Here is a 22,492-nt window from a genome sequence, read left to right as displayed (position 1 = left end):
TTGCGCTCTCTCTCACTCGCTCTCTCTTTCTCTCATGCGCTCCCTCTCCTCCTCTCCCCCCCCTCTCTGCACATAAGTAAATACGCATACCTCCAGTGTAAAGAGCTGTTCTGTGCTTACCAACATGCAGTTCATAGATTATCCATAAAAACATACAAAATAACCTACTGAAAATAAATATACATAGGAAATTAAAAAACATTCAGAGAGAGATTTTCTTTCTCCCTCTCCACCAACATCCGTAACAGCCTTCCCTAGACAGACACATAAAAATCAGTGTTGTCTGTTTATGATAATGGCAAAATAGATTCCCCCTACCTCTGGGGAAAAAAAAAAAAGGCAAAAAAAGGGCCTCTCCTTATCAGTAATTTCAAAGGTTGCAGACCTGCCATAAACACAGAGCTGCAGGAAGCAAGGAGTGAGCCCAACTATCTTCACACGAGCTTGGATGTTAAGGGGAAAAAGAAAAACCAGCATAACTAATCCAAGCAGGCTGCTTTAGGAAATCAAATCATATTATTCTCTTTACTTTTAAGGTCAGCGCTGCAGGAAGCAAAATAATCCTGAAGATTAAAATTAAAGAAAGGAAAAAAACAACACCAACCACCCAAAACACAGCAAAACCTCAAAGCAAACAAAGAGTAGTCCTAAGGCTAAAGCTGAGATATAAATTCAGTTGCTTCGAGCTACCTGAAATTAAGAGACCTGGCTCCAAACCAGTGATGGGCAAGAGGGGTCTGAGTTGGGTTTGTGGAGGTGGAAACTTGGTTTGTGACCAACAAAGGTGGAGAAAGCCCAAAGCTGAGTGAGGAAATGACAGCCTAGTGCTGAGCTAAAAACACAGCCAAACCTCAAAGCAAACAAAGAGTAGTCCTAAGGCTAAAGCTGAGATATAAATTCAGTTGCTTCAAGCTACATGAAATTGAGAGTCCTGGCTCCAAACCAGTGATGGGCAGGAGAGGCTGGATTGGGTTTAGGTTGTGATCAGCAAATGTGGACAAAGCCCAAAGCTGGGTGTGGAAATGCCAGCCTAGGGCTGAGCTGAAAACACAGCAGAACCTCCAAGCAAACAAAGAGTAGTCCTAACAAAAAAGCTGGGATGCAAATTCAATTGCTTCAAACTACCTGAACTTGAGAGACCTGGCTCCAAACCAGTGATGGGCAGGAGAGGGCTGGGTTGAGTTTGTGGGGTTGGAAACTTGGTTTGTGACCAGCAAAGGTGGCGAAAGCCCAAAGCTAGGCATGGAGATGCCAACCTCCCACTGAGCTGAGCCCTGCTGCCTCACAAAGCTTCATTTCCTCTGTGCAGACGAATTCCAATGACAGCATTTCACCTTCCCTGATTCCTAAGAGACCAAAGTACAAGGCTTGATTTTGTCTTTTCTTTTTTTTTTTCCTTCTTCTTCTTTTCTTCTTCTTCTTCTTTCCTCTGATTTTTATCAAGTTGTTTTTGCTTCCCTTCCCCTCTCCCCTTGCCCTTCTCGCTCGGAAGTCCTGGCGATGCACGAGAACGTGTTGAAATGCCCCACGCCCGGCTGCACAGGACAGGGTCACGTCAACAGCAACCGCAACACGCACAGGAGGTACCAGCTTTGACTTCTCCTCCAGGATCATAGAATCCTAGAATCAGGCAGGGTTGGAAGGCACCACAAGGATCAGCCAGTTCCAACACCCCTGCCATGCCCAGAGGCACCTCACACTAGATCAGGCTGCCCACAGCCTCAGCCAGCCTGGCTTTAAACAGCTCCAGGCATGAGGCTTCCACCACCTCCCTGGGCAACCCATTCCAGGCTCTCACCACCCTCATGCTGAAGAACTTCTTCCTAACATCCAGTCTGAATCTCCCCATTTCCAGCTTTGTTCCATTCCCCTCAGTCCTATCCCTACCTGACAGCCTCAAAAGTCCCTCCCCAGCTTTCTTGCAGCCTCCTTAAGATACTGAAAGGCCACAATGAGGAATGCTCAGGGCAAAGATGGAAGTAGAACAACCAGCCCTAAAAAGCATTGGCTTTACTTGCTCAGGGAATTTGTGGATGCTCCTTCCTGGAGGTGTTCAAGTTCAGGTTGGATGAAACCTTTCTGAAAGGACTCATTTGAGCTTTGCTGAGCTGCTGTTTCTCCAGCAGCCTGAAAGAACAGCTCAGAGATCAGCAGTCAGTGTGAGAGGTATGAAAAGCTCTCAGGAACAAGTGCCCAATTCCAGTAAGGACCCAGAGAAAAGCCAAATGGGGTCACCCCTGAGAGCCTTGCTCAGCAGCATCCCTGCTCCCCTCAGGTATCTGAGGGCAGAGCTTTGCATCAAAATCCTGCAGAAAACTTAAGGCTTAGAGCAGCTTCCAGCATTTGAAGGTGGATACAGGAGAGCTGGAAAGGGACTTGGTGTAAAAGCATGGAGTGAGTGGAGGAAGGATGCTGGCTTCAAACTGGAAGAGTCTGGACTGAGATCAGACATTAGGAAGAAATTCTTCCCCATGAGGGAAAAAGGGAATTTTGGGTTGAGATCCAAGTGAAAAATGGAGCTGAGGAATTAAAATAGAGGTTGGGAGGAAAAAGAGAACTTGGGAAGATGCTGAGCTCTGCTTGACCAAACCACCCTCCACAGCATGATCCTGCTGTGATCCTTCTTCCCCAGATTGTGAGGCACTGGAACAGACTGCCCAGAGAATTTATAGAGGCTCCAAGCCTGGAAATCTTCAAGGCCAGGTTGGATGAGGCTTTGATCAATCTGAGCTAGTGGGAGGTGTCTGTGCCTGTGGCAGGTTGGTTGGAACTGGATGGTCTTAAAAAATCTTTCCAACTTAAAACCATTCTATGATTCTCTGAATCTGTAACCTAGGATGGGTGAAGGAGGGATTGACTCTGAGGCAAGGAATAATAGGGGAGAACAAGATGGGGCAGCTGGGATTGTTTAATCTGTAGAAGTGGAGGCTGAGGGGAGACTTCATCACCCTCTACAACTCACTCAAAGGAGGATGGAGCAAGGGGGGGTTGGTCTCTTCTCACATGCAACAAGTGACAAAACAAGAGGAAAGGGCCTCAAGTTATGCTGGGAGAGGTTTAGGTTGGATATCAAGAAAGAAAATCCTCCCCAGAAAGGGTTCTCAGGTACTAGAACAGACTGCCCAGGGAGGTGATAGAGTCAGCGGCCCTGGAGGTGTTCAAGAAATACATGGACATGGCAGCTGGGGCCATGGTTTAGTGGCCATGGTGGCCTTAGGTGGATGATCTTAAAGGGCTTTTCCAGTGGAAACCATTCTGTGATTCTGTGATCACCACAAGAGCCAAGATGTCCTAAAGAAGCAGAACCTGCCTCACATGCAGGATGTGTGTAGGCAGAAGTCATCCCAGCTCCAACCTCCCCAGAGCACACTGGCAGCCCTGCACATCAGCCACACAAGTGCCCCTCAGCAGTCCCCCTTCAAACAGCCCCTGCAAAAGATCCCAAAGAATCCAAAGCAAAAATGTCAGTGAAGTGCTAAAACCACTTCAAGAAGCCAGCCTGGCCCCTCCTGCCCCTGGAGGAAGCTGCCTCCTTGATCCATCTCCAGGCCAAGGGATGCTCTGGAGCTCATCCTGGAGAGGTTTAGCACTCGATGTCTGGCTGCTTTGCTGCTTGCCAAGACTAAAAGTAAAGGAGGAGGGTGGTGATAAAAGCCCTTTCAAATGTAAACACTGTTTTCCACGGGCTTGGTGCAACCTAAAACGAAGATCTCCTTACTCATCCCTGAAATGAAGATCTCCGTGCTCAGCTCTCACACTTAGCTTCCTTTTCTCTTCTTCTTCTTTTCTGCTCTCTGTTTTTTTTTCTCCTTCTCCCACAGTTTATCTGGGTGCCCCATTGCTGCTGCTGAAAAGTTAGCCAAATCACATGAAAAGCAACAAACCCAGTCTGGTGATCCTTCAAAGACCAGCTCCAATTCTGACCGAATACTCAGGTAAAATGGAATGGGGAAACCCAACCCCCCCCCCCCCCCAACCAGGCTGCCCCAGCCCCTCTCTGTGATCCCACACTCTCCAGACCATCCATCACAGCTCCCTCCAGCTGTATCCTAATACTGCTGAGTCCCTTATTATGATCATAGGTCTCGGCAAGGTGGGGAGATATTTAATTGATGATCCCAGGGAGGGCATTGAGGACAATGAATTGCTTCTGTAGCATCAATTAATGCTGAGGCTACAGGCCAAAGGGTTTTAGCAGTGCAGCAGAAGACATTTGTGCCTCTGGCTCTGCAATGCAAACTGCCAGAGAGTGATGGCTATTATATTAGCATTATAAGTGGGGTGGGCTCAGGGAGGGGGGAGGAGGAGGTTCAGGCTACCATAAATCACTCGCTGGCAGCTTCCCCCAAGTCCAGCTGCTTTTCTTCCTCAGCCTGCATGGCTCAGAGGAGAGAAACCTGCCACTCACATCAAAGCAAGGCCCATTTCTTGGGTTGTTTCACCCATCTCCATGACCTCAGGAGAAAGGTGAAGGACGTCCCTGAGAGATGGTGACTTCCATAGCTGTTGTGCTTCACAAAGCTACAGATGGACTGTAGCATGTTTAGTCATTTTGCAACAAGAGCAGGGTGAAACCCACCCCATGTCCCCTGAGCACCCCCACCAAGCTGTTGAGGTCTGATACATCTATTTATTTGCTCCCCAAGACTTCAGACACCCCAGTGCTTCATGCTTTGAAAAGAGCATTTTGGGGTGATTACTTCTTTATTTCCAGTGGAGTGCTCTGAGCTCATCTTGAGCATTCTCTGCCCTCCAAGGAGCTCCTGCTCTGAGGACTTGCTGGTGGAAAGGGGTCATGGGAAGGAGAATAACAATGGGCCATTTATACACCATTTACATGCAGGACAAATTGATTCATGATAGGCAGCCCAGCAGAAATGGAGCTGGAAGAGGGACTGTGAGGGTAAGGAAGAGGCTCTGGTACCTTGGCAATGGAGCTGTGGTGGACAGTGTTGCTGAACTGGGGTCTTCATGCTGTTGTGGAGCATTCACTGCTGTGGTGAGGAGCAGAGCTGAACTGGGATCCTCCTGCCATCATGGACCATTCATTGCCCTGGTGCCTTGGCAATGGAGCTCTGGTGGGAATCAGAGCTGAACTGGGATCCTTCTGCCTTCATGGACCATTCATTGCCCTGGTGCCTTGGCAATGGAGCTGTGGTGAGGAGCAGAGCTGAACTGGGATCCTCCTGCCTTCATGGACCATTCATTGCCCTGGTGCCTTGGCAATGGAGCTCTGGTGGGAATCAGAGCTGAACTGGGATCCTTCTGCCTTCATGGACCATTCATTGCCCTGGTGCCTTGGCAATGGAGCTGTGGTGAGGAGCAGAGCTGAACTGGGATCCTCCTGCCTTCATGGACCATTCATTGCCCTGGTGCCTTGGCAGTGGAACTCTGGTGAGGAGCAGAACTAAACTGGGGTCCTCCTACCTTTGTGGACCACTCTGTTCCATGGGTGCCATGAGTGATGCCCAAGTTTCTGCTGCTGTAGGAAAATGCTGCCATGGGATGGTAGCCTGCAAGGCTGTTGATAGGGCTGGCATCAACAGCTTGGTCTTTTGGTTAAAAAGAGAGAAAGAAATCAAAATCAAGGAAATACAAGGGGGGAAAAATAGAAAGGAAATCTGAGACCCCCAACCAGATGCTGAGGGAGAGGGGAAAAAAGGCTGTCACTGCCTCTTTCCCTCCAGTAACCCTCAGAAACAAGGTGCAGCTCCACTTTTGGTCCCCTCTCAGCAGCTGTCTCGTCGAGGAACCGAGAAATCACTCTTGCTCCTCGTTTCATCCTCAGGCCTATGTGCTTTGTGAAGCAACTGGAGATCCCTCAGTATGGAAGCTACCGGCCCAACATGGTCCCAGCAACCCCCCGGGCCAACCTGGCCAAGGAGCTGGAGAAGTACTCCAAGGTCACCTTCGATTATGCAAGTTTTGATGCTCAGGTTTTTGGCAAACGCATGCTTGCCCCAAAGATTCAGACTAGCGAAACCTCACCTAAAGCCTTTAAATGTAAGTTGGGAGCAGGGCTGGGCTGGCTTCTGCATTTTCTGCTTTTCTCAGCATGTTGTGAGGCTCTCAGGATGGTGGCTTTGGGGTTGATCTTCTCCCCCCCCAACCCTGACCTCCACTGCTGTGAAGCATGGGGAGAAAGGAGGATGGGGATGGGGGAGGCTGAGATGGGTCCTGGGTGGTGGAGAGAGGAGCTTATGACTGCCAGTAAAGATCTGCTTGGTGGAGAGTCACTTTGGGTTTGGCTTTGGGATGAATTGCACTGAGTGGTGGGAGCATTAATCTGAGTGATGTCTTTAGGTGGGATAAGTTACACAGTTGTCCTCAGTGGGTCCCTGCTGCTCTGCAGTTCATAGCTATTGATCTGCCTTTCCTCATCTAAGCTAAATGGATTACAGTTTGCTTCTCTTCCATCTTCTATATGACCCACTTCACCCATTTGTCTTCTCTGCTGTGCTCTGCTCCCCAGCTCTGCTGTCTATTGATCACCAAGCTCCTACTTCCCAACTCTTCCCTGTCATAGTCACCCACCTCTGCTTTGTAACAAGGACCTTGCACTGGTCCACACTGGATCTGGGTGAAACTGAACCATACAGACAGAGACTGGTAAAGGTTGAAAGGGATCCCAGACAGGATCAGCTAGGGCAGGTGACACAGCAAAGCCTGGCTGAGGCACTTAGTGCCACGGTCTAGATGATTGGCTAGGGCTGGGTGCTAGGTTGGACTGGCTGAGCTTGGAGGTCTCTTCCAACCTGGTTGACTCTATGATTCTAAGGAGCAATGGCCACAAACTGAAGCAGTACAAAAGGATTCCACACAACCAGGAAGGAGAGGCATTTAGAACCAGCCTTGCTGATGGACCTTGCACTCATTTAGTTGGGTGTCATCTACATGAGCATATAGATCAGGATGTATTAGTGGTGAGGACATTTGGTCAAAGAATTTCATTGTAAGAACACTGCAAAAAGAAAAATTATGGATAAGTTTTGACCATTTGGGGTGGAAAAAAAAATACTAAAAGAAATCTGCAGACTGTTGTCTGCTTGGAAGATCATTTGGGGATCATAGATTTAAGCAGGAAGGAGGCAGATTTACAGTGGATATTAGGAAGAAGTTGTTTGCAGTGAAGGTGGGGAGACACTGGCACAGGTTGAGGGTGGGGAGACACTGGCACAGATTGCCCAGGGAGGTTGTGGAGCACAGAAGCACAGAATGTGATCAAAGATCACATTCTGTGCTTCTGTGCTCCACAACCTCCCTGGAGATGTTCAGGACCAGGCTGGATGAGACCTTGAGCAACCTGGGCTAGCAGAAGATGTCCCTGCCCATGGCAGGGGGGTTGGAAGTGGATGATCTTTGAGGTCCCTTCCAACTCAAACCATTCTATGTTCTATGGAAAGTGGAACCTAGGATGTTTCACCCCAGTGTGAGGGTGCTGGAGGCCTGGAGCAGACTGCCCAGAGAGGCTGTGGAGTCTCCTTCTCTGGGGACTCTCCATACCCATACAGATGTGTTCCTGGGTGACCTGCTTTGGGTGACCCTGCTTTGGCAAGAGTAGGGGTTTGGACTCCACACTCTCCAACTGATTCTAAACTGAATGAGTAGACAGCTTGCTGCAAAACAATGTCAAACCTCTCCCTTCCTTTGCCCCCAACCTTGCCCCTGAAGACATCTTTCTTTTTGAAAGTCAAAAAAAAACAAACCCCAGACCCCAAAACAAAGAAGAAAGAAGATTTCAGAGCCCACTTTGCAGAAGTCAGCAGCCTCCAAGAGAGCTTTTCTGTTGGGCTAATCCCACTGCCACAATCCTGCTTAATCCTGAGGCAGCTGCTCTTGAGCCCCCCCCCCCCCCCCAAAAAAAAAAAATACAACCCCACAGCCATATAATTAAATAAATAAAAGTGCTGGTACTTGAAAGCATCCTGGTGGCTGCACCACAATGGGAGCAGCCCTTTATTACAGTACTAAATCTGCAAAGGATCAGACAATGAAATTGGATGGAGGCCAGAGAGCACAACTGCCACTGTCATCCCGGGTTAGGGTTGATGGGAAAGTAATTTGTTCCCCAGCAGAAGTGATTCTCCCACTGAATAGGTTTGTGTTATTTGCAATATTTAGCAAAGAATTTTTCAGGGTAATTGTTCTGGCAAAAACCATTCCAGCAAACCTGCTCGGATAATCCTTGCCAGTTCTGCTCATCGTTTATTTCCCCCCCCCCCCCCCCAGTTTGCTGATTGTCAGTCTGTTAGAGGGGGAGAGATGCTTGGGAGATGGAAAAGCAGCCCTCAGCCCACGGTGTGAAATCACAATTGACATCTGGAGTGTGGCCAGAGCAGGGCCAGGAGGATGCTCAGAGGGCTGCAGCAGCTCTGCTGTGAGCACAGCCTGAAAGAGTTGGGGCTGTGCAGGCTGGAGCAGAGGAGGCTCCCAAGTGACCTTCTTGTGGCCTGCCAGGATCTGAAGGGGGCTCCAAAAAAGCTGGGGAGGGACTTTTGAGGCTGTCAGGGAGTGCCAGGGCTGGGGGAATGGCACAAAGCTGGAGGTGGGGAGAGTGAGGGTGGAGGTGAGGAGGAAGTTGTTGAGCAGGAGAGTGGTGAGAGGCTGGAATGGGTTGCCCAGGGAGGTGGTTGGAGCTCCATGGCTGAGGCTGTGTGCAGCCTGCTCTAGGGTAGGGTGTCCCTGGGCATGTCAGGGAGGTTGGAACTGGCTGCTCCTTGTGCTCCCTTCCAACCCTGACTGATTCTATGGTTCTGTGATCTCAGCCCCCTGGGTACTGCCAGTTGGGCTGGCAAACGCCCTCGCCCCGTTGCACAGGCATGGATTAGAGCAGGCTGCAAAGCAGCCTCCATGCAGCAGCAGAAGCAGTCGGGCAAAGCTCCAACGAGTTAATCAGAGAGACAAGATGAATATGATTGCCAATCATAGCAGGGAAATCTGTTCCTTTCACTGAGAACTTCTTTTAAGGAGATCTTCCTCCAGAGGGATTTACATCCCCCTGCCTGTGTGTGCAGAACTCCCATTAATGTCAGCATGCATTATCCACACAGGCCAGGAGGAGGAACAAAGTCCTTGGGAGGAGCAGTGCTTTACAGAGCCTTCTACCAGCAGTTTGTGCTGGGAATCATGGATTCAGAGAATCAGCTCAAAGCCACCTTAAAGACATCCAGTTCCAACCCCCCTGCCATGGCAAGGACACATCCCACCGGACCAGGCTGCTCAAAGCCTCCTCCAGCATGGTCTTAAATGCTTCCAGGGATGAGATGTCTGCAACTTCTCTGGGCAACCTGTTCCAGTGTCTCACCACTCTCACAGTGAAGAACCTCTTTCTAATGTCCCACCTAAATCTACCCTGCTCTACTTTAAAGCCATTGCCCCTTGTCCTGTCACCATATGCCCTTCTGAGAAGTCTCTCCCCAGCCCTCCTGTAGCCCCCTTCAGGTACTAGAAGGCTGCTCTAAGGTCTCCCTACAGTCTTCTCCAGGCTGAATAGTCCCAATTCTCTTAGCCTATCCTTGTGTGAGAGCTGCTCCAGTCCTCTGATCATCTCTGTGGTCCTTCTCTGGCCCCTCTCCAACAGATCCATGTCATCCATCCATCACACTGCTCTTGTAGCCACATCAACCAAGGTTGTTTTGCTGCTTCACTCTTGTCAGGCAGAACCACAGAATGGCAGGGGCTGGAAGACACCCTGAAAGATCATCCAGTCCAAGCCCCAAGGCAGAAGCTTGTGGTTTAGTGGCATGGAAATATTGGGTTGATGACTGAACCTGAGGATCTTAGAGGACTTTTCCAACGTTAATGATCCTTTGATTCCCTGATTCTGTGATAGTTTCTTCCCCAGGAGCTTATCAAGGCCTGGCCCAGGTTGCCCAGAGCAGTGGTGTGGTCCCTATCCCTGGAGAGGTTTTGAAGCCATGTAGGTGTGATGCTGAGTGCCCTGGTTTAGTGGTGGCCTGGCAGTGCTGGGTTAATGGTTGGATTTGATGAGCCTAAAAGCCTCTTCCAACCAAAACAGTTCTAAGACTCAATGATCCTTTTGCCTGTCCCATGCTGGCTGCTGATCCGTCAACTGTGGCAGCCTGCCCTAACCTCTCACCGCTGCCCATGCTGCTTATACATTAGCCTTGTGTTCTTCCTTCTCTTTTTATTCCAGCCAAACCTTTTCCAAAGGCCTCTTCCCCCAGCCACAGCCCCTCCAGCAGTTACGTGAAGAGCACTTCATCTTCCTCCACAGGCTTCGACTACTCTCATGACGCCGAGGCTGCGCACATGGCTGCCACTGCCATCCTCAACCTCTCCACCCGCTGCTGGGAGATGCCAGAGAATCTCAGCACCAAGCAGCAGGAGGCCCCTGGCAAGGTGAGGGCCTGGAGCAGGTCCAGAGAAGGGCAATAAAAATGCAAAGGGTTTGCAGACCAGGGCTGGTGAGGGAACTGCTCTGCAGCGCTACAGGCTGGGGGCAGTGTGGCTAAGAGTAGACAGGCAGAAAGAGACCTGGGGGTACTGGTAGACATTAGGCTGAAGAGGAGGCAGCAGTGCCCAGGTGGGCAGCAGAGCCAATGGCATCCTGGGCTGGCTCAGGAGCAGTGTGGGCAGCAGCACAAGGGAGGTTCTTCTGCCCCTGTGCTCAGCACTGCTCAGGCCACCCCTGGAGTGCTGTGTCCAGGTCTGGGCTCCTCAGTTCAAGAGAGATGTTGAGGTGCTGGAAGGTGTTTGGAGCAGGGCAGCAAGGCTGGGGAGGGGCCTGGAGCACAGCCCTGTGAGGAGAGGCTGAGGGAGCTGGGGGGGTGCAGCCTGCAGCAGAGGAGGCTCAGGGCACAGCTCATTGTTGCCTGCAGCTGCCTGCAGGGAGGCTGTAGCCAGGTGGGGTTGGGCTCTGCTGCCAGGCACCCAGGGACAGAAGAAGGGGACACAGCCTGAAGTTGTGCTCCTTCTGTGCTCCACAACCTCCCTGGAGATGTTCAGAACCAGGCTGGATGAGGCCCTTGAGGCACCTGTTCTAGTGGGAGGTGTCCCTGCCTATGGCAGGGGAGTGGAACTGGATGATTCTCAAGGTTCCTTCCAACCTAAACCCTTCTCTGGTTCTCTGCTTCAGTCCATGGACATTGAAGTGGATGAGAATGGGACTCTGGACTTGAGTATGAACAAGCACCGCAAGCGGGAGAACACTTTCCCTAGCAGCAGCAGCTGCAGCAGCAGTCCCAGCATGAAGTCCCCAGATGTATCCCAGCGCCAAAACAGCACCAGTGCCACGAGCAGCACCATGACCTCCCCCCAGTCCAGCCAGACCTCTCGGCAGGATGAATGGGATGGGCCCATTGATTACACTAAACCAAACCGGCAGCGGGAAGAGGAGCCAGAAGAGGTGAGTGGGGACCCCTGGGGCTTGAATGCTGCCTGCTTGGTAGGGATACTCAACAACCAACAGGCTGCCCAAAGAGATTCTAAATGCTCCATCTCTGGAAGCAGTCCAGGTCATGTTGGGTGGGGCTGTGAGCAACTTGAGCTCATTGCTGTCCACAGCTACCTGAAGGGAGGCTGTAGCCAGGTGGGGTTGGGCTCTGCTGCCAGGCAGTCAGCAATAGAACAAGGGGACACAGCCTCAAGGTGTGCCAGGGCAGGTCTAGGCTGGATGTGAGGAGGAAGTTCCTGGCAGAGAGAGTGATTGGCATTGGAATGGGCTGCCCAGGGAGGTGGTGGAGTGTCTGTGGCTGGAGGTGTTGAAGCCAAGCCTGGCTGGGGCACTTAGTGCCATGGTCTGGTTGGTTGGGCAGGGCTGGGTGCTAGGTTGGGCTGGCTGAGCTTGGAAAGCTCTTCCTACCTGATTTATTCTAACCTATCCTATCCTATCCTATCCTATCCTATCCTGGTTGATTCTATTCTATCCTATCTTGGTCTGGTTGATTGGCCAGGGCTGGGTGCTAGGTTGGACTGGATGAGCTTGGAGGTCTCTTCCAACCTGGTTGGTTCTGTGATTCTAAGATATCCTTGTCTGTGCTTGGAGTAGATGACCTTGAAGGTCCCTTCCTATCCAAAGGATCCTCTGATTCTCTGAGTATGTTTGCTTGCACAGTTGTTCTTTTCCCCACCCCACAACTGCCAGTTTGCCCTCTGAGCCTGGGAAGTAAATACTGGGGGCTCCATCAGTGCTACCAGACATCACCTGTGGGCAAGCAGGCAGGAGGAAGATCGCCCTGGGTCTGTTAAGGTGGTCTTGCCAAGGCAGAGCCCACCACTTGTGCTGTCCTGGCTCTGTGCTCCTTGCTTTGTAGTACATTCCTTCAGCTCACTGCCACCAGTGGTGTTGCTGGGATGTTCCCTGGGATCATTTATACCTGCTGTGAGCAGATGTGACCTTCTGTGCCCCAGCACTGATTCTGAAGTTGGGGGAACCCAACTTTTGCCTCCTAACTGGCATGAGCAATTTTGACCCTGCCTCTCTGCCCATGTGGAGGTACTGCTGAGGATGAGTATGGGGGGATTACAATGATCTTCATCCCTTCTGGACCTTGAGAGATCCAGGGGTAAATCCCTGTCACACACTTCTCCTACAAAAAGGGGCATTTATGGACTGTTTGATCTCTCTTTGGGTACCACGAGGCACTTGCAGAGGGCTCAGCAGTGCTGGCAACGCTGCACTGACTGGGAAGGAGCTGGGATCATTTCCCAGCGTGGCTCAGCAGCCATGACCACCACTGCCATCCCTTCTCCTGGCTGTTCTCTTGCAGTCAGAGCCTGCTGCCCACTCTTTTGCCTCCTCGGAAGCTGATGAGCAGGAAGTGCCAGAGGAGAACTTTGAAGAACGAAAGTACCCAGGGGAAGTTACTTTAACCAACTTCAAGCTTAAATTCCTCTCCAAGGACATCAAGAAGGAGCTGCTCACGTGAGTCTTGCCTTCCTGTCTCTTCCTCCAGGCTGCACAGCCACCTCTCCTATGAGCACAGACTGAAAGGGTTGGGGCTGTGCAGGCTGCAGCAGAGGAGGCTCCCAGGGGACTTCTTGTGGCCTTCCAGCATCTGCAGGGGGCTCCAAAAAAGCTGGGGAGGGACTTTTGAGGCTGTGAGGGAGTGGCAGGAGTGGGGGGAATGGAGCAAAGCTGGAGGTGGGGAGAGTGAGGCTGGAGGTGAGGAGGAAGTTGTTGAGCAGGAGAGTGGTGAGAGGCTGCAATGGGTTGCCCAGGGAGGTGGTTGAGGCCCCATGGCTGGAGGTGTTTGAGGCCAGGCTGGCTGAGGCTGTGTGCAGCCTGCTCTAGGGTAGGGTGTCCCTGGGCATGGCAGGGGGTTGGGACTGGCTGCTCCTTGTGCTCCCTTCCAACCCTGACTGATTCTATGATGCTACAACCAGGCTGGCAAGAGAGAAAACTTGATAGCCAATAGCAAATGTGTTTAAAAATGAGAAATGTAGTTCCCTTTCTTACTGTGACTGCTCTTACCTCATCCAAAGTGTTCAGATGAAAGCTCACAGAGGGGCCCTGTCCTCATATAACTGAGCTTTGAGGCAAAGTCTATTCCCACACAGCCTTGAAACCCTGCAGATATGAAGGGAACTCTTTAGGGAGCTTGGTGCTCTCGAGATTCATGGGCAGGGCTGTGGAAATCTCCTTGCAGGGTTCATTTTCTCCTGAGATTTTGCTGCAAGAGTGTTTCTGGAGCCTGCCCAGCCTCAGCATTGGATACTGGGTGATGCTGTGGAGCCAAAAGCACCTGAGGCATCTCAGTACCTTCTCCAAGGGGGTGTTGAACCACAGGGTGCCTCACTGGAAAGCCAAGACTGGTTGGTTCCTTAAGGCAGAGCAATGAGGTCCCCTCACCATGACAGTTCAGGGCCACAGAGTGTGAATTAGGACTGTGGCAAGACTGCTTCATGGTGCAGCTTCCACTGGAGAGAGATCTTAACCCAGATCCCATCTACATATTTAAAGCCTTGGGTGGGGAGAAATATTGACCCAGCTCTGTGCTATTTTGCTCTGCATCCACATCAAAGCCACAGGGATGTGGTGCTGAGAGCCATGGCTTGGCACCAGCCTGGGTAGAGTTAGGGAATGGTTGGACCCCATGATCTTGAAGGTCTTTTCCAACCAAAACAGTTCTGTGATCTTCAAATTACTGATTAATGGTCAAAGTCTGACCCAAATGCTGCAGCTGGGACTTTGCTCTGATCTGAGGACACGCTGAGATCAGGCTGGGTGTTGTGATGGGGAAGTCTTTCCTCCCAGCCATCCCAACAGATGTGCTGGTTTGGGTATGTCAAACAGGGAAGAGTCCACAGGCATCATTTTACTGACCTCATACAACAGAGCTCATTGTTTGATGAGGCAGGGAGGGAAGACACCCATAGGGTCAGAGCAGCAGCACCATCCCTACACCAGTGAAGCCCTGCTCTGCCAAGCCCTAAAGCCTTCTTAAAAGCCAGCAGTGATGTGAGCAGCAATTCCTGAGGCAGAGCCCTGAAGTGCTCCTGAGCTTTAATTGTGAATGAGGGGAGAGGAATTTGCCTAATAGCAGCCTGCCAGGACCTACAGGGGCTACAAGAAGGCTGCAGGTAGACCTCAGAGCAGCCTGCCAGGACCTGAAGGGGCTACAAGCAGGCTGCAGAGGGACTGCTCCCAAAGGCCTGCAGGGACAGCACAAGTGCAATGGTTTGGAATGAGAGCAGAGCAGATTGAGATTGGAGGGGAGGAACAAGTTGTGCAGCAGGAGGCTGCTGGAGCACTGCAGCAGGTTGCCCAGGGAGGGAGCTGAGGCCCCATGGCTGGAGCTGTTCCGGGTGAGGCTGGACAAGGCTCTGAGCAACATGATCTAGTTGAGGATGCCCCTGCTGACTGCAGGGGGTTGGACTGAATGACCTTTGGAGGTCACTTCCAACTCAGATCATTCTGTGATTGTAAGTGAAAACAGCCCTGGAATACAGAAATGGTGTCAAGGGCATCCCTGAGCCTTCTCCTCCCCATTTATCATCCTCCTCCCTCTCTGGCCCCAGGGCTGTGATGGATTAGCTGGGCTGTAACTCGGGAGCAGACTTGCCTGCTGTGCCTGTTTGATGCTCACTGTCTGGGTGCAGTCCTTGGGCCAAGTCCAGGCACTGAGGGCAGTGGCTGTGTTCTTCACCTTAATCTTCTCACCACATGAGTGGGTACCACGTGGGCACACATCACTGCTGCTTGACCATCTTCACATCAGTGCTGCAGGGGGTTTGTGAGGGCACTATGGTTGTGAAGAGGACTCAAGGGTGAATAGTGAGTAGGTGAACCTCCAAGCTGTCAACCTGCTGGGCCAAACTGTCCCAGGACAACCCAGAACATGGGTTGGAGAGAAGGCAACAGCAATGATATGAGGGCTGGAAGTGATCTGCTGTGAGGTCAGGCTGAGAGTGTTGGGCTTGGTCAGCCTGGAGAGGAGAAGGCTCCAGAGAGACCTTCTGGTGGCTTTACAGTGCTTCAAGGGATCCATCAGAAAGCTGGGGAGAGACTCCTGAGCAGGGCCTGTTGGGACAGGACAAGGGGGGATGGGTTTAAACTAAAAGAGGGAGATTTAGACTAGAGGGAAGGATGAAATTTCTTATGATGAGGGCATTGAGAGCCTGGCCCAGGCTGCCCAGAGAGGTGGGAGCTGCCCCAGCCCTGGCACCACTGCAGCTCAGGCTGTCTGGGGCTGTGAGCAACCTGCTCTGATTGCAGATGTCCCTGCTGACTGCAGGGGGGGTTGGACTGAATGAACTTCGAAGTCCTTCCAACCCAAACCAGTCTCTGATTGTGCCACAAGTTTGCCACCTGTTTTTCCAAGATCCTTGAGAGCCTTTGGGGCTGAAAAGGGGAGGAAGGGGAGAGGAGAGGGAAAGAGTCAGCTTAGGTGTGTGTGAACACACAAACACGTGGAGGGATCAGGTGCAAGGGATCTGGCTGCAGGTCCAGGCTGAGCTCTCCCCTCAGACAGACCCCAAGCTGAGCCTGCAGATGCCCCCACTCCTTTCCAGCACTTCAGTTCCTCCTCCTTCTTGTTGCAAGAACAAAATTTCTTATGATGAGGGCAATGAGAGCCTGGCCCAGAGAGGTGGGAGCTGCCCCAGCCCTGGCACCACTGCAGCTCAGGCTGTCTGGGGCTGTGAGCAACCTGCTCTGATTGCAGATGTCCCTGCTGACTGCAGGGGGGTTGGACTGAATGAACTTTGAAGTCCCTTCCAACCCAAACCAGTCTCTGATTGTGCCACAAGTTTGTCACCTGTTTTTCCAAGATCCTTGAGAGCTTTTGGGGCTGAAAAGGGGAGGAAGGGGAGAGGAGAGGGAAAGAGCTTAGTTGTGTGTGAACACACAAACACATGGAGGGATCAGGTGCAAGGGATCTGGCTGCAGGTCCAAGCTGAGCTCTCCCCTCAGACAGACCCCAAGCTGAGCCTGCAGATGCCCCCACTCTTTCCAGCACTTCAGTTCCTCCTCCTTCTGTTGCAAGAACAAAATTTCTTATGATGAGGGCAATGAGAGCCTGGCCCAGAGAGGTGGGAGCTGCCCCAGCCCTGGCACCACTGCATCTCAGGCTGTCTGGGGCTGTGAGCAACCTGCTCTGATTGCAGATGTCCCTGCTGACTGCAGGGGGATTGGACTGAATGAACTTTGAAGTCCCTTCTAACCCAAACCAGTCTCTGATTGTGCCACAAGTTTGTCACCTGTTTTTCCAAGATCCTTGAGAGCTTTTGGGGCTGAAAAGGGGAGGAAGGGGAGAGGAGAGGGAAAGAGTCAGCTTAGGTGTGTGTGAACACACAAACACGTGGAGGGATCAGGTGCAAGGGATCTGGCTGCAGGTCCAGGCTGAGCTCTCCCCTCAGACAGACCCCAAGCTGAGCCTGCAGATGCCCCCACTCCTTTCCAGCACTTCAGTTCCTCCTCCTTCTTGTTGCAAGAACAAAATTTCTTATGATGAGGGCAATGAGAGCCTGGCCCAGAGAGGTGGGAGCTGCCCCAGCCCTGGCACCACTGCTGCTCAGGCTGTCTGGGGCTGTGAGCAACCTGCTCTGATTGCAGATGTCCCTGCTGACTGCAGGGGGGTTGGACTGAATGAACTTTGAAGTCCCTTCCAACCCAAACCAGTCTCTGATTGTGCCACAAGTTTGTCACCTGTTTTTCCAAGATCCTTGAGAGCTTTTGGGGCTGAAAAGGGGAGGAAGGGGAGAGGAGAGGGAAAGAGTCAGCTTAGGTGTGTGTGAACACACAAACACGTGGAGGGATCAGGTGCAAGGGATCTGGCTGCAGGTCCAGGCTGAGCTCTCCCCTCAGACAGACCCCAAGCTGAGCCTGCAGATGCCCCCACTCCTTTCCAGCACTTAAATTCCTCCTCCTTCTTCTCTGTTGCCTAGTTGCCCAACCCCAGGCTGTGATGGCAGCGGACACATCACGGGAAACTACGCCTCTCACCGCAGGTGGGTTGACCTCTGCTTTCCCCCATGCTTTGGGCTTCAAAAGATGGCTTTTCCAGTTTCTTTCAGTGTATTTTGTGTCCACCTGGGTAGTTTGGTTCTGTTTCCTCCCCACCTTCTGTTGCCCCTCTCCCTCCCCATGCCCTGATCCTTTTTTTTTCTATTTTTTCTATTTTTTCCCCTTTTTTTCCTTTTTTTTTCCTTTTTTTTTTTTTTTTTGGCTTATCCAGATATTCCATCTCTTCTCTTTCAGCCTTTCTGGTTGTCCTCTTGCTGACAAGAGCCTCAGAAACCTCATGGCTGCCCACTCTGCTGACCTCAAGTATGTTTGCGCTCAACTTGGATGCCTTTTTCTTTTCTGTTGTTTTTCCTTCTTCTTTTTTTTTTCTCCCCCACCCTTTTTCCTCTCTTCCCTTTCCTGCCCCTTCTTCCTTTTGCTCTGCTTTTGCTTTTCCATCCCTTCCCCTTCTCTTTTCAAAGAGATGATGAAAATCCATCCGCGAGGAGTTCTGGTGGAGTCCAACTGGGAGGAGCGATGGCACGGAGGAAAAGCATCTTCTGGGGAGGGGGGGATCATAGAATCATAGAAGCAACCAGGTTGGAAGAGACCTCCAAGCTCATCCAGTCCAACCTAGCACCCAGCCCCATCCAATCAACCAGAGCATAGGATCATAGAGTCATAGAATCAACCAGGTTGGAAGAGACTTCCAAGCTTACCCAGTCCAGCCTATCACTCAGCCCTATCCAATCAGCTAGACCATAGAGTCATAAGATCAACCAGGTTGGAAGAGACCTCCAAGCTCACCCAGTCCAGCCTATCACTCAGCCCTATCCAATCAGCTAGACCATAGAGTCATAGAATCAACCAGGTTGGAAGAGACCTCCAAGCTCACCCAGTCCAACCTAGCACCCAGCCCTAGCCAATCAACCAGACCATGGCACTAAGTGCCTCATCCAGGCTTGTCTTGAACACCTCCAGGGATGGTGCCTCCACCATCTCTCTGGGCAGCCCATTCCAATGCCAATCACTCTCTCTATGAAGAGATGATGATGAGGGCAGTGATCAGCAATAGCCTGGGCCCCTGACAGGCCTCCTTTGGGCACTGTAGATAAATGTTCCCTTTGATTTGGTGTCTTATCCCATGCTCTATCTTCCCAGTTTGTGTCCTAACCCTTTTCATTCAAACTTTTTTGTACAACCCAAAGCCCAGATGAAGGTGCAAGGTTTATTTTGGAGGGGTAGAAATACAGCTGGGAAAATGCCACCAGGAGAAAGCAAAGAAAATGCTTTAGGAGAACCTGAGGTGCTGACTTGATGGTGAGTTTTTGTGGCCATTTAGGTGTCAGCAGCAGAGGTTCCTGTTCATATCCATGGATGTTCATTGTCAAGCTGGAGAAGTGGGACCATGTGAACCTCATGAGGTTCCACAAGGTCAAGTGCAAGGTCCTCCACTAGGGTTGGGCAGTCCTTGGTATCAGCCCAGGCTGGGGATGAAGGGATAGAGAGTAGCCCTGTGGATTTGGGGGTGCTGGGTGATGAAGAGCTCAACATGAGAATGATGGAGCCTTGAAGCAGGATGCTCAGAGAGGCTGTGGAGTCTTCCTCCCTGGAGACTTTCAAAACCCTCCTGGATGTGTTCCTGTGTGGCCTGCCCTGGTTGATCCTGCTTTGACAGAGCAGTTGGACTTGATGATCTCTGGAGGTTTCTTCCAAGCCCTGTGATTCTGTGATAAGCTGGCCCCCAGCCCAGCTCCAGCCCTGTCCTGGGCTGATCTCCAGCAGTGTGAGCAGCAGGGGCAGGGAGGGAATTCTGCCCCTCTGCTCTGCTGAGACCACACCTGCAGTGTTGGGGCCAGCTCTGGAGTCCTCAGTACAACAGAGACAGAGACCAGAGGAGGCCACAGTGATGCTGGGAGGCCTGGAAGGGTTCTGCTGGGAGGCCAGGCTGAGCCTGTTGGGGTTGCTACCAGAGAGTAACACCTCTTGGAGGGCTTTATACTGCACAGAGTCATCATAAACACCTCGTGAGTCCTGTGTGCAATCAGTGATGCTTGGAGGCATGGTAAGAATAGTTAGGGGGGAACCCATTCAGTCATTAAGGTGAGTGGTAAAGTCCTACATCCTTTTTGGGTGACCCTGAGGGCAAAGTCTATCCAGGACTGCTCCTCACATCACCATCACCGTGGGTGCTGGTGGCAGGAAAAATGGTTGTTAGCCACCTGCTCCTTATGAGAGAGGTAGAAAAGGTCTCTGGATTAGTTGGTATTAATAGAAGGTGCCAGTGGATGGAGAGGACTCTGATGATTAGTGCTAAGTACCTTTAATCATCTGGTATAGACCATATACATTTTGAAAGGACCTCTCAAGAGAACTTTGCTGAGCTGCTGTTTCTCCAGCAGCCTACAAGAACAGCTCAGAGATCAGCAGTCAGTGTGAGAGGTATGAAAAGCTCTCAGGAACAAGTGCCCAATTCCAGTAAGAACCCAGAGAAAAGCCAAATGGGGTCACCCCTGAGAGCCTTGCTCAGCAGCATCCCTGCTCCCCTCAGGTATCTGAGGGCAGAGCTTTGCATCAAAATCCTGCAGAAAACTAAGGGCTTAGAGCAGCTTCCAGCATTTGAGGGTGGATACAGGAGAGCTGGAAAAGGACTTGGTGTAAAAGCATGGAGTGAGTGGAGGAAGGATGCTGGCTTCAAACTGGAAGAGTCTGGACTGAGATCAGACATTAGGAAGAAATTCTTCCCCACGAGGGAAAAAGGGAATTTTGGGTTGAGATGAAAAATGGAGCTGAGGAATTAAAACAGAGGTTGGGAGGAAAAAGAGAGATTGGGAAGATGCTGAGCTCTGCTTGACCAAACCACCCTCCACAGCATGGTCCTGCTGTGATCCTTCTTCCCCAGGTGGTGAAGCACTGGAACAGGTTGCCCAGAGAACTTATAGAGACTCCAAGCCTGGAAGACTTCAAGGCCAGGTTGGATGAAGCTTTGAGCAATCTGAGCTAGTGGGAGGTGTCTCTGCCCTGGCAGGTTGGTTGGAACTGGATGATCTTTAAGGTCACTTCCAATCCAAACCACTTTATGATGGCTTCTGACCAAAGACTAAAAGCCTTTTAATGCTATTCCCCATGTGCTGCTTGGGGTTTATTTTTCACTGTCTTGGTGAAGATGGGAGGAAAGGAAGAGGATTTGAAGATCTCCCAGATAGTGCAGTCACAGCTCTTCACTGCTTCAGATAAGGCTGTGCCAGTGTTTCCATTAGAAATTCCATTTCAGGGGTTAATATCCTTGATAGGAAAAAATAGCTCCAGGCTGGAACATGCAATAAAAGGTCTCTGTCGGTATGATTTGTCTCCAGATAATTAAAAATAAGAATCAAATCACTTTCCCCCCTTCTTTAAACATCCTGAAAGGCAGAAGGAGTTGGCTGTTAGTGTTGTCATAATTTCCAGCCCACCCTGAAGGTAGAACAACAAAGAGAGGGTTTTGCTTTCCACTTCGCCAGCATCTAGCCAGGGGATGTCAGAATCACCTCCTAAACCTCTCATTCCTAAAGGAGTCAGAGACTTTGCACCCTTGTTGAGGCCCTGCTGATGTGTCCCTTCTCCATGGGCTTTGCTTGGTCCTGGTTTGATCTCCTTGCCACCCTTCTAGCTCTAGGACATGGCCTTCCTCTGCCAGCCTAGGTGAGGAGCCCATTTTTTCCCCCCACTGAGCTACAAATGTCCAATTCTCCTTCAGAGCTGGTGCAAGGAGGAGACTTTTGGTATTAGAGGTCTTTTTTAATCTCCATGGTCCTGTGTTGGACTGGATCATCATAGAGGTCTTTTCCAACCAGAACAATTCTGTGTTGGGCTTGGTGGTTGGACTTAATCATCTCAGAGGTCTTTTCCAGCCAAAACAATTCTATGCTTCTGTTTTCTGGCCAAAAAAAAAAACCCCACCCCAAAACACAAAAGAGAAGACTTTCAAAATGTTCTTTTCCAAGCTTAAAAACTAAAGGCACTGATGGGCATTGCTGCTGCATGGGCTGCTAGCATCTAGAGCAGCCCAACCACACTATTGCCTGGACCGGGCATCAGCATCTGGATTGCCCAAAGGCTTCAGAGGCTTGCCTGTGGACCACCACATATTGCCCATTGGTTGACTGGGATGTCCTGGAGATATATTACCCCCTGATCTGCTGCATGCTACCAACCAGTGGTACCACAGCCAGGCACTGGTGGCTTTAAAAATGGGGATTGAGAACCTGGGGGCACAGCAAATTCCTCCCCCAAAGAGAAGGGTGGTATCTGCATCCCTTCAGTGGAGAGCAGCTGCCCACCACACTCCCAACATCTTCTTCCCACCAATGTTCCTCTCCAGAGGTGATTGTCTCATGGTACTTGGCACTAGTGAGGCCATACAGAGTCACAGAGACATCCAGGCTGGCAAAGCCCCTCAGGAGCACCAAGTCCAACTTAGAACCCTACTCTACAAGATTCACCTTAAACCACATCCAAGTGACCCTTAAACACATCCAGGGTTGGTGACTCCACCACCTCCCTGGGCAGCTCATTCTGTACCTTAAGTACTTGCTTCAGTTTGGGGCACTGCAGCATAGAAGAGGCATTGAGGGGCTGGAGTGGGCCCAGAGAAGGGCAGTGAAGCTGGGGAAGGGTCTGGAGAACAGGGCTGAGGAGGAGCAGCTGAGGGAGCTGGGGATGTTCAGCCTGGAGCAAAGGAGGCTGAGGGGAGACCTTCTGCCTCTCTACAGCTCCCCGAAAGGAGGCTGGAGCCAGGTGGGGGATGGACTCTTCTCACAGATGACAGCTGATAGGACAAGAGAAACCAGCCACCAGGTCTGCCAGGGGAGGTTTAGTTTGGACACCTTTCTACACCAAAAGGGCTCTCAAAGAAGGGAACAGGCTGCCCAGGGCAGTGGTGGCATGGCCATCCCTGGAGGCATTTAAAAGCTGTCTGGACATGCTGCTCAGGGGTACGGCGCAGCAGTGACCCCAGCAGAGTCAGAGAAGGGTTGGACTTGATGTTGTTGAAGATCTTTTCCAACCAGAGTGATTCTGTGCATCAATGCCAACCCCAGGCAG

General features: G+C 51.2%; 1 protein-coding gene across 8 annotated transcripts in view; it reads left to right on the top strand.

The window, feature by feature from the left end:
* Positions 1-22,492, top strand: part of MYT1 (myelin transcription factor 1) — a 107,082-nt gene that overhangs the window by 65,534 nt on the left and 19,056 nt on the right. For 5 of the 8 annotated variants that reach the window (XM_064167609.1, XM_064167606.1, XM_064167604.1 and 2 more), the window contains exons 9-16: positions 1,493-1,583; positions 3,822-3,935; positions 5,789-6,003; positions 10,157-10,362; positions 11,099-11,368; positions 12,732-12,886; positions 17,350-17,412; positions 17,663-17,731. In XM_064167609.1, coding sequence (XP_064023679.1) covers positions 1,493-1,583; positions 3,822-3,935; positions 5,789-6,003; positions 10,157-10,362; positions 11,099-11,368; positions 12,732-12,886; positions 17,350-17,412; positions 17,663-17,731 — 1,183 coding nt within the window. Of the gene's footprint in view, positions 1-1,444; positions 1,584-3,821; positions 3,936-5,788; positions 6,004-10,156; positions 10,363-11,098; positions 11,369-12,731; positions 12,887-17,349; positions 17,413-17,662; positions 17,732-22,492 lie in introns of all 8 variants that reach the window. The other 3 variants (XM_064167603.1, XM_064167610.1, XM_064167605.1) reach the window with 2 other exon arrangements.

Source organism: Pogoniulus pusillus, chromosome 29, assembly GCF_015220805.1.
Source record: "Pogoniulus pusillus isolate bPogPus1 chromosome 29, bPogPus1.pri, whole genome shotgun sequence".
Taxonomy (NCBI): domain Eukaryota; kingdom Metazoa; phylum Chordata; class Aves; order Piciformes; family Lybiidae; genus Pogoniulus; species Pogoniulus pusillus.
Note: the sequence above shows the minus strand (reverse complement) of the source record. Positions and strands in the feature narration are given on the sequence as shown.